We start from the raw sequence: 12,421 nt of genomic DNA, 5'->3' as shown, positions 1-12,421 counted from the left end.
GTTTTAAATCCTACCTTTAAAATGTAGAGGGGCAAATCACTTTCTCGGTGCCATAGGCATTTGTCTCACATTTTAAGTTACCCACTAACTGTGGGTATGATTTACTAGACTGAGTTTTCTCAACCACCCTCCAACCCCAACAAATCACAGATCTGATTAAAAAAAAATACTAAATGGCACTTTTTCAGGAAGACACTGGAATGCAAGATTTATTTTGAAAATATTTATTGATCTTTTATTTTTATATCATTTAATTTTCCTTGTTACCTCTCCCCTCTCCATCTTCCCATAGACCCATTTCTTATTACAAGAAATCTTTTGATTTTCACTGAAAGAGGCAAACAGGAATTCTCAGTGGATTGCACATTCCATATTAAATGCAATGGTACACTGGGTAAAACCTTTGGTTTAGTGAATCAACTTGTATCTAAATGATATTTTTTTGACTTAATACTTCTATTTTCACAGCCACTGGAATTCAAGTTTAATCTAATTTATCTGTAAGCCTTCCTACAGCTCCTTTCAACTTTTTAGAACACTGTTCAGGAATCATTTACTTGAATAATAGCCTGGAATTTATTTTGAGAATGAAGTTCTAGGACATTGGCATTCACATATTCCAAATGACTTTACTGTATGGTAATGGCATGCTTCAGGAAATATACACAAAAAAGTGTTTAGACTAGCCTTCTGCAAACAAATACCAGCATTCTCGTTTTCGGGAATTCTTTCCCCACTTTTCAAGAGCCGAGTTGAAGAAAAGGAACCTACATTGTGTTTTATACTGATAAGATGTTGAGCCTTAAATATAAAATCATATTTTCTTTTATTCAACTGAAGTCCTTCCAGGTCTCAACAAAGAATGCAGGTGAATCTTGATTCTTAGAGGCTATGAACAAACTCTGCAAGTTACCACCAAGATAGAAAATCTTTGCGAGCAGGCCCAGGGACCAACTATGTATTGGTCATCTGAGCACTACTAGCCAAGTCGAATCTGGAGAAGATTATCACAGAATGGACAACTCAAAAAGTAATTGTATGTAGCCATAGCATTTCATGAAGACAGTGTTCCAAGGTATAGAGAAGTTGCAGTGTGGATCCTTCCTCCACCTCCAGTCCCTCAGCAGTTATACCCATGGCCATTAAATAATGGATCTTGAGGTTGTGAATTTTTTAAAGTAACTTGTTTCCAATCATTCACACCAGCAGTCCTCCTCATTAATACTCGTTAGTCTAAAGTCTTTTTCTCCCTTTTGTCACTGATATCCCAAGTAGGAAAAATAATACTAGCTAATACTAGCTCATTCCTGCCAGTAGCTACCCATGGGCCCAAAAGAAAATGGACCCTAACACCTAAAATGGATTATGTACACATTAAATGAGAGGCAGTGAGGGGTAATTGAAAGAGGATTGGGCTTGGGATCAGCAAAATTTGGGTTCAAATCACTACCTATATGAACATAGAGAAGTTGATTACACCTCTTTGAGCCTCAGTGGCCCCCATCTATAAAATGAGGATAACACTTGCATTATCTATCTCATAAAATTAGTGTGAGGAAAACTCTTTGTAAACTTCAAAGCACTAGAGAACCATGAGGTGTGAGTTATTCTCTAAAGGAAAAAACTAAGTCAATCATGAAAATAAGCATTGGGCCATATATCCAGAATTGAAAAGAATTCAGGATAGGTCTGATTAAAACTGAACATATTCTGTCTTTTTATTCTTTACAGTTTTGGATTGGTTTTAATGGATATGTATTTGAGAGGAAATGCCTGGTCTGTGATGTAGAAGATGCTTTCTGAGAGCTTTACTTTCCTAATAAGGGGGAGAAAGAAGAGGAATGGAAACTGGGTGGAAAGGAAGATGACATTAATTACAGCAATAACTAGCATTCATACATATAATTTTAAAGTTTGATAAGTGCTCTGCATATAAACATACATACATCTACAAACACAGACATCCGTTATCAATCTCATTTGTGCCAATTCTACGAACAAATTTAATTTGAGAAACAGGGGAAGAACAGATTGATCCTATTTGTTTAAAGTTATTTCTAGTGTAAGGCTCTGTCCTCAGGTATATTAATACCATGGGAAACATTCTCTAAAATGCTTAGTGCAGAGTACCTGAAGATTACATGCAAAATCTCCATTTGAAAAGGCTACAACTTCCCCAAATTTGTCAGCTAGAAAGATGCTGACTGTAACAATTTTGTTTTATTCCAAGGACACTTTAAGACTGGGCCACCATACTGAATGGAGAAGTCTGTTTAATTGGCAATTAGTCCTAAAAGTTCCCTGAGGTTGGAGAAACAGGGAAGCAGCAGAAGACAGGAGGTAGAATGGGACAGAAAACTTTAGCCATGGAATTTATTCACTTTAGTTGTTTCATCCTCTTACTTTTCTACCTCTTTGTCTAGATAAAACTTTCTCCCTTTCTGTCTTCCCTGCTTTTTCAATTGAATGGCAGGTTCTGATTTCAGCCTAGCCCTCATTCTCTTCCACAAATATACAAACTTCCACGAATATACAAGGAGTGCACATGAAACCATTAGGAAAAGGAGAGACGATTTTAAAAGTACAGCTTAAGTATTTAAGCAAGTCTCTGTACATGCAAATGACCTAATTTATTTTCTAGTTTAAATGATTAATAAAAGACTCCCGAACAATCAGAATCAAGTGCTGTACATGGTGTCTTTTGATTAAAAGGCATTGTGGCCACCTTGGTGCTATACATTGAATGAGACAATGCATTATAACGTTGTTCTGTTTGTGAATGGAGAGTAGGGCTGTCAGAAGTAGACAAAACCCGTTTTTGAAATAGATTATAATACTGTACAGGTGAATAAGAGCAATTACAATGTTGTTCAGTCATTGTTTTAGTCCTTTCCAACTCTTTGCGATCCTCTTTGAGATTTGCTTGGCAAAGATTCTGGAATGGTTTGCTTCCTTCTGTAGTTCATTTTACAGGTAAGGAACCTGAGGCAAATAGGGTTAAATGAGTAGCTCAGAGTCACAAAGTTAGTAAGTGTCTGAGGTCAGATTTGAACTCATAAAGATGAGTTGTCCACATTTGAGGTACAGCACTCTATCCACGGCACCACATAGCTTGCATTTATCCAGCACCTTGAGATTTGCTAAGATCTTTAGAAAATTACCTCATTTTAGCTTTACAACAACCCTGGGTGGTAGGTGCTTTTATTATCCCCATTTTATAGATGATGAACTTGAAGCAGTCAAGGATCTGCCCGGGGTCACATACCTAGAAAATGTCTGAGCAGAATTTGAACTTCAGTCTTCTTATTCCTAGGCCTAGTACTCTATTCACTGCATCACCTAGCTCTTCACAAATATGCTACAAGATTCAATCTATCTTCTAAATTTCCTTTATTTCCTCTATACTACCACACTGAAGCAAAATGTTTTGGGGAAATTATGTTAAAATTGCAGTCATTTCCACAAAGCACACTGGTTTTGTTTTGTTTTTCCCCTTCCATACCTTTTCACGTACAGGAAGAAAGCTTAATTAAGTTTATCTATTGCCAATCAAATAGAGGAGATAAAAATGTTTAAGGGTAGCTCCCAAGAATCCAAGGACAGTGAATATGCCAAGATAAGGCTTTAGTTATCACTGAATTGGCCCTTTAGATAATTTTAATTTCCAGGACAGTACAGAGATGTAGGATTCTTCTAAAAAGGTTTACAGTTCAACAATTAAAGATCTGCGGTGCCTGAGAGTCCCTAATTCCCCTTAGTCACATGTTTTAAAATGTATTCACTTTCTAGATAGGTCAATGTTAAAGAAATTTTAACTAATTTCTTCTTTTGAGTCCTCTGTATATGCCAGTGGATATGTGGGTCCATGAACTTGGATGGGGGAAAAATGAATGTTTATTTTCACTAACCTTTTGTTTCCTTTGCAATTCTATGTATTTTGTTTTATTCATTTAAAAAATTATCCTGAGAAGGGATGTATAGGCTTTATCAGATTGCCAAAGCAATGTATGTCAGAAAAAAAAAGGTTAAGAATTCTTAGTATAAATGAAACAGTATGTAAATCCAATTTCCTTAAAGTTATTCATGTCTTATCTCTTTCCTTTAGTCTTAATAAACCTATAGCCCCTAACCTTTTTACTCTCACTGGTCTTTTTACTAGATTATTGAATAAACTACAATTAAGCTATTAGATTGTTGCAATATTCTATGCCTTTCTAATGCTTTGGAAACAGAAACAAGGGGGGAAAAAACTTTCTCCCACCATTTTCTTAAGAACAACTTTGATCAGATCATTGTATCTCAGGGGGATTAAGCCTAACCACAATTAAACTTACCCCAGAGAATCTCAGAATAATCAGCTGATGGAAAGTGTAAAAATGACAAGTACACTGTAAAAATTAAACCCAACAATGTTTTGAAAGTTTAATAAAGCTTTGATAAAACTGAGCTTGCAGTATTGAGTACAAGAGTTAATATTCTGTATAACTCAAATGAACTTGTACATTTATGTAATTAGAGATTGCATGCCAGAAAATGCAATTATTTTGATTTTAATTTAAATATGTACAATTTACAGTATAATTCAAGCATGGATTCCACAGTAGAGAACACAGACCTGCTGTGCAGTTAATCTGAACCGCCTTTATAGTGTTAAACCCTCAGGCTGGGCAAAACTATAAGAATTGAGACATTAGTAGTCTTACAAACAGATCATGAGCCAGCTTTTGGACACTTCCTAAATCATTCCTTAGTAACAAGCATGCATTAAGTGGCCCTTATTTGCTCTAAAAGAGTCCATTTGCCTACATGCCTATCTTACTACTTACTAGGAAGTGAGTGGCTTATGTACTGGGACAACGGAGTACATTGTACTAGTTGACTAATGACCTTCCATAAGTTAAAAATTCAAACAGAATCACGTTCTGTTTGTTGTTTTCACTACACTCATCAAAGATTATGTTTTCATGTCATACCAGATGGCTAAGATATGAGTTCACATGTGATTTTTTTAAAGTTGAAGACACAAATTATCAAAATTATTTTATTTCACTTATTTATTTACAGCATTTGGATGAATCAGATTGGAGCATGTTGATCTTGATGGGTTCTGCAACACGAGAACTCTATGAATAGGGAGTATTTTGCAGCAGCTAACTTAAATAGGATTGTTCAATTCATCAAACACTTTGTAGTGTCAGAGGGTTTCCTTCCAGTGTGTATTGTAATGTTGACCACAACATCAATGAGCCAAGATCATCTTGAAGGAGGTTTGCTTTCTTATAGACTCTTTCCCAAGACCTAAATATCACAAAATCTGCCAAGTGACAGTGCCCAGAGATTTATATTTTATTCAGTCCATAAAACTGCATAAGGCCTCTGTGCTAAGGAAGGGCACCATACACAGACTAAACACAAGTTTCAAGAATCATTTTGACAAGAGGCCTCAAGTTTGAACAAGTTGCAAATAAGATAACTTGGTTGGACTAGAGGTCAAACAGAGCCAATAACTGGTGAAGTGAGAGAAAAGGGCACCATTTCTTTGTTAACTATACTCAGTATAGTTGTGAACACAGTTCAGTTTCATAGTAATGAATTCATTGAGAATAACGTAACTACCTTGGGCGTCTCTCACCCCCAGTCCTAGAAAGCGAAGTGCTACATCACAAAAAGTGACAAGAACAAATGAGGTTCACTCAGACACATCCATTTGAAATAGAGAGATCTTAGAAATAATGTAAAAAAGTACTTCAGAGAGTACCTTTCTGGAAATGATGTCTGTCATTCATATAAGGCAACATTCACCAAAAAAGAAAATACCACCCCTACCCCCAACACACACACAATCTATTCATTTCCTGCCACAAGTGAGTTAACGTGGAGGGATTGGAATGGGTTCTGTACACAATGGATAGTCAATATTGAATAATTACTAAAGCATGCCTTTCCTCCGCTATTACTTTCCATTTATACTGTACATATCTTGTACGCACATTTCTTTGCATGTTATCTATTCCATTAGAATCTGAACTCCTGAGATCATGGGATATATTTTTCTCCTTTTTTGGTATGTCCAGTGTTTGGCTCAGTGCCTGAGTCATATTAAGTGCTTAATAAATGCTTGACTACTTTTAATCAACTGACCCTAGTAGTATTCATAATGTCCTGTAGTGTCTTTGTTCTTTTATAAATAAATCAATCACATTTCAGATAGTCAGATATTTGTGTAAGAGGAGGTGACCCTGGGAGAAAGAGAACTAATGATGTTCATTCAGTGGGATATTTGCCTAGTTTGACTTTCAGGCTTAATATTATGAGTTACCATTCTAATCAGGTGTGTGTGTGTGTGTGTGTGTGTGTGTGTGTGTGTGTGTGTGTGTGTGTGTGAGAGAGAGAGAGAGAGACAGAGAGAGAGACAGAGAGAGAGAGAGAGAGAGAGAGAGAGAGAGAGAGAGAGAGAGAGAGAGAGAGAGATTTCATCACAGCTTAGAAAACACAAGATGAACCAGGCCTCTTTAATATATAATCTTTAAAGAGTTGCCAGGGGGCCTTGAGAGATCAAGTGACTTATCACATAGTTGAGCCTTTATTGACTATTTGGTTCACAAACATTTTGGTCTCAGGACTCCTTTATATTCTTAAAAATTATTGAAGAATTCCTCCCCCCAAATATATTTTTGCTTGTGTGGGTTCTAGTTACAGATATTTACCATATTAGAAATTAAAACTAAAGTCTTAGTATTATTATGAAAATAGTTTTAACCTGTAAGCCTTCTTGAAAGGTATCTGGGACCTCCACACTTTGAGAACCAATACTGCTTTTCTACAAAACAAAATATCATTTACACTACTAAATGCATCCCAAATAACCACAATGGTGCTAGGGGAAACATGAACCAGTCCCACAGAATAACCAAGCAATAATATGTGGCATAATTATAGAGAGCAGTACCAGATTTTATGACGACTTACTTTGAATCCAATGTGTGACCCTTGGCAGGCTACTTAGCCACTCTCCCCTTTTGTTTCCTCCTTTTATGTAAAATGAGGGAGTTGGATCTGATGATGCCTTCTATGGTTCTTCCTAGCTCTAAATCTATGATCCTTAGGAAGTCACTGGGTCAGAGTACATACACACACACACACACACACACACACACACACACACAATCCTACTATAATAAAGAAAACCAGAGTAAGATATAGCATTACTCTTTATGCCTTTTTCATTACAGGTTGCTCCTTGTGAACATGGCCATAAAGAATCAGTGAAGGTATGTTATGGTTACCTTCTCAAACTGCTGACTTTATCATGTGTTCTTTGCAAATCACTGTCTCAAGTATTCCACTGATTGGTAAATACAACTTCATACAAACTATGAAAAAGTTTCAGAAGTTGGGATTAGGAAAATACTATTGGCCAAGTCTCAGTTCATGTGCCAGCTCTTAGTATTTCATGATCCTAAGAGCAATTAGGACTTTCTCCTTTCTCCTCCCCAAATGAACATGCGTATACTTATTTGTTTAAATGTTTACATTCTCTGCTATAGTATGTGGGTTCCTGAAGGCTAGAGAACGTCTCTTTTATCTTCGTATCTACAGTACCAACTGTAGTGCTTTGTATGTGCTAGGTGCTTAAAAGAAATACATGCTGGACTGGATGAGTTTAGAGCTGGGAGCCTGATGGAGCCAAAATTTGCTCTGAAAGTATTCTTATTACATTAGATTTTCATCCCCCCACAAAACCCCATATATTTCTTCTGTACAAAAAGTTCCCTTCCAAATCAATGGGATCAAATGAATAGGAGAAAGTGCTGAAGTGAGAGGAAAAAACGAGGGCAATAAGACAACAAAACTATTTAGCAGAGGAAAACAATAAAAATTGAAATCAAATAAGACCTATACATTTGTTATGGATAAATATTTATCATAGTTTTATCATTGAATGGTCACCTTGTTTGAGATAATTACTTGGCTTAAAAGTAAGAAAAATTCCACACCATAATGTTTATACCAGTCCAATTGATTAAGGCTGAAATACAAAGCATTCATCACTGAACTTGTAATCAGATTCTGACATATTCAAAGTAACTTGACTCCTAATTATTACCAAAATGATTCAGCATTTGTTCATGTGCTGGGTCCTCTACGAAGCTGTTTGAGAATGTAAGTCTTTTGATATTTTTAGAAAGCATAATTATTTAAAACTTCACAACATTTTAAGAAACAAGCTTTTCAGGAAAGGGACCAAAATTTGCAGATCTCAAATCAAGCAACATTTCTTCATTTTTATCATTTTCACATCATTTGTAAAAAAAATCATAAAGCCACTTTATATAGTGATATCACTGCATATTTGTATCTTGTATTTAAAAAGTTAACTCTATAAGGGTTATCATTTGCACAGCCCTAAAATAGTACAAACTTTGTGAATGCCTCTTATAAAGCATGTGAAAGCCTCCCATGATCCTAAATGACAGATTAACTGAAACAAACATTAAATCAAATTTTAAAATGACAAATAATTTAAGGCCCAAGGAACTGGTTAATAATTTTGTAATGCCAATAACCTTAGCATTCTAAGAAAGTAAACATGCAGCAGGACTATTATATTGAACAGAACAACACAATCTCTATCAGAAATATATATGTACATGTATATATGTGCATAGGTACACATACATATATGCAATATGTTAACTTAAAGTTGTAGTGTGCCCTGAAAGCTATCCACTCATTTTTGTCTACTATACACTTTAGAAATATAGGGAGGGTAATACCTCCTTAAATTTTTTTTTCAGAATATACAATATAAATATAGTAAGAATCATGCCATAAAACTAAATGTGAAATTTGCACATTATTGCATGCTTGGTGTGATACTACATGCCAGTTAATAATAGCAGGTCCCTTTTGACTTTCCCCCGTTACAATTTCCATTTTCTGCACAGTCAACATTACTTGAGAAGCAATGTTGACATGGGTACATGGAATACACAGGGCAATGTCACCTTTTTCACAATCTGTCCTATGGAGAGGCTTCCTTGTCAGACAAAATTTGGACTACTACTAACTTCAACTTTGAATAATGCCTAAAAGTCTGCTTTTGTTATGTGAACCGATCAGAGTTCATTTTTCTTAATTTGGCTGGAAGGTTCCCCTCCATTCTGGCTGCACCTCCTGACATCTTTTGAAGCTTTGGTGGCAAATCAGCCACCGACTGGCTCATGGGATCAGACAACATCTTTGTGGTTTTAGATACCAGTTTTTCTTCTGAATTGCCAGGAACTGAGCTTATTCGTTGAAGTTTCATGGGTAAGTCTCCCAAACTGTAGGCCTTTTCTGAAGTTGTAGAACTCATTCTTAGGAGTTTTTTGGGAAAGTCTTCTCTTCCAGTAATTTTCTGCAACTTCGATGGGAGTTTGGTACTAATGTCATCTATTCCATCTAGACATTCAACAGAATTATTCCTTTCTTTAGTGTTAGTTATGGCTGGTGCTATTAAAGGGGAGGACATGAGAAGCATTTCCTCCTGTTCTTTCACACTGTAAGGTGGGGTGGGGACTTCAAAGGTTGCATGGAACTGGGAGTAATCAACTTTAAAGAATCCTTCCTCTAAGGAAATAACAGGGAAAAAGCGGTGACCCCAAAGAACTTCATCTTCAGTGTATGAAGTCCGAGCCTGACAGGTCATCCCTACAAGTAGAAAAAAACACAAAACAAATAACTTGAAAAATGATAGGCAATTAAAAGTACGTGTAAAACCAGCATGACTCAATAATTCCAATTTACATTATCACTACAATTACTTGCTTCCAGGATGTGATTTTTAAGACTGAATGACTGAGTGTGTTAGAAGTTTGACTCTGGATTTTTGTTAACATATTATATCTATGCATATATGTATATATAAAATATTATATTAGAAAATATACAACCTAATTTTAAAAAGTAGTTATTTTCTACTCTTGAAAGATGCTCATTGTGTACTTAGCTGTCAGATCCAACTAATCCTAATTTTAAAAGCAAAGATGATGAGTTTTGGGGATCCAGGGTATCCAGGTTTATATCTTTCTGGAGAAAATTTGCATTTGAGAATACTAGTCTCCATTAACAATGTAAAATTGTGGCCTACAAAATAGAAGTGCAAAACATTTTAGAATATATACAAATGATCACAATAAGAGAAACAACAACTGTGAAGGTATAGTATTAACCTTAGATTTACCTGTGGAACAATGGAAGTAAAATATGCATATATATGACTTTTGGAAGTTTAATCTCATTCAAAAAATTGTTTCATATGATGATAAATTCCTTCTAGAAGACACAAGTCATGAAATTCAACCCAAAAAATGCCTACATTCATTCTCTAGGATTCTATGCAATATTTTAGAACAGAAGAGAAAATGGAAATTGCCGTGTTATAGACATCATTGAGTATATACCACGCTGATTCATCAAATGACCTCTTCTGTTTAAAGGGAACTGATTGTGTTCATTTCCATTATCAAAAACTATTCTATTCTTGATTTTCCATGGTACTAGAAACAGGGAAAGCATGGATTAATAACATCCAAAGGTAATGTCCAAATTTCACTTCAAGACAATTTACCTTCTCTACTACAAAGCAACTACAACAACTGCAGAACAGACCTGCAGTACTAGTGGACAGCATTTGACAGTTTCTACTTCTTCCTCCCTTCTGGAAGGGGCTGACATGAATCTCAACTTTGCTTCTATACTGCTTGCTCCCTTTCTCTTGCTGATATGGAGATTAAATATTTGATCAGCCATACCCTGTTATAACAATTAGCTTGATTTTGGCATATTGGCAATGCAATCACCTTCAGATTCATGAAGTCTCTTTCTGTTGTTTTATGGAGCTTATATAAGATAGAAAATTATTAATACAACAGTAGCGCAAAGCCTCACTTCAAGAAACTTCCTAACACTCAATTTTGATTCTCTCTTTCCTCATTCCCCCTGAGAAATTTCCTATGACCCTTCAGCACTTGACTGACTCATAGCTTATCTGACTTGCTGTTTTTACATGTCCCCCAAGAGGTGTGACTTGATATTCTCCACGAATCAAATTTTACCTTTTATCTAGTGACCAAAATTCTATTTTCCCTTCAAATTGATTAAGAGCTTCTCTGCACATTGCAATGAGATGACAAGAAAATACTTTAAACCTACTTTACTAGACTGATTGATTAGATTAATTCAAATGTGTCCCTTCCACGATTACATCAATTTTGTGTATATGTGTGTGTATGTGTGTGTGTGTGTGTGTGTGTGTGTGTGTGTATGTGTAGGGGAAGTTTCTTACAGACTGAAGAGACTTTTATCAAGGTATTTACTAGTAGTACAATGGCACCAAGAGGTAGCTAAGATATATGAAGAAACACATACAAAACACAATTCATTCCTAAATAAGCATAATTTTAAAAAATCCACTGATTTGGAAATCAAGGAGACTTGATCCAATTTTAAACTCTGCTACAAGCTAATTCACTGCATGATCTTAGGCAAGTCACTTGTCCAGCATGTCTGACATACTTGTCTTCCTGTGTCAACATATGTAAGACTCAGTTTCCTTATCTATCAAATTCAGGGATTTCACTTACTACCTACTTCATGAGGGTGTTGCAAGGGAAATGATTTACGTGCTCAAAATACTGTATGGATTGTTTCATTGTTAACACTGTTTACCCACACTCTGCTTAAATACTTTGGGTGAGGGTAACTGATACTTCTGAATGTAATTCAGAATATGTCTCGTTGATAGAAAGTTTTTCCTTATACTGAGATGAACCTACTTTTATTATATTCTGCCCTAGATGAATAAAAGTTGACATCCCATCAGGTATATATTTAGTCCAATTTAAAGAGCTGAATAAATTTTAATAAGTTTAATGTTTCTGAATATGAATGCTAGATGATATAATTCATTTTGCTTCATGGCATTTAAGAGGATTAAGGAAAACAAAGAGAAAACCACAGCCATGTAATGCTTTGTCTTGCCTTTTCCTGACCTTATAGAGAAGACTCTCCAGAATTGACCATGTTCCTTCACTTATCTCATGCAGACTACAATGTCCTGGTCTATAAACAGTTGTCATATTAACTCTGAACTTCTTTGAGTACACTATTAAGGTCTCTCCCTCTTATCCCCAGTAAAACCAATGGGAGAGGCAGAATTAGTGGGAATAGGTACAAACTAGGTGGAAGTTTATGCAGCTAGTTAGTTTGCTTGGAGGATTCTCTTGCCGGAAGTTTGTGGAATCTGAAGGAGAATATAAGAGGGAGTGTGTATTTGTGTGTGATGGAGTGAGGCTTTTTATTATACATTTGCAATATGGTACAAGAAGAAATCATAATGGTGTCTACTGAAGGAGAATGCTAGATTAGATTGTAAGTC

General features: G+C 35.7%; 1 protein-coding gene across 3 annotated transcripts in view; it reads right to left on the bottom strand.

The window, feature by feature from the left end:
* Window positions 1–208: 208 nt before the first annotated feature.
* Window positions 209–12,421, bottom strand: part of KCNJ3 (potassium inwardly rectifying channel subfamily J member 3) — a 251,251-nt gene continuing 239,038 nt past the window's right edge. For 2 of the 3 annotated variants that reach the window (XM_072612009.1, XM_072612004.1), the window contains one exon: window positions 209–9,693. In XM_072612009.1, the coding sequence (XP_072468110.1) occupies window positions 9,688–9,693 (6 nt within the window). In that variant the 3' untranslated portion in view covers window positions 209–9,687. The remainder of the gene's footprint in view (window positions 9,694–12,421) is intronic. The other variant, XM_072612006.1, reaches the window with a different exon arrangement.

Source organism: Notamacropus eugenii, chromosome 5 (genome assembly GCF_028372415.1).
Source record: "Notamacropus eugenii isolate mMacEug1 chromosome 5, mMacEug1.pri_v2, whole genome shotgun sequence".
NCBI lineage: Eukaryota > Metazoa > Chordata > Mammalia > Diprotodontia > Macropodidae > Notamacropus > Notamacropus eugenii.
Note: the sequence above shows the minus strand (reverse complement) of the source record. Positions and strands in the feature narration are given on the sequence as shown.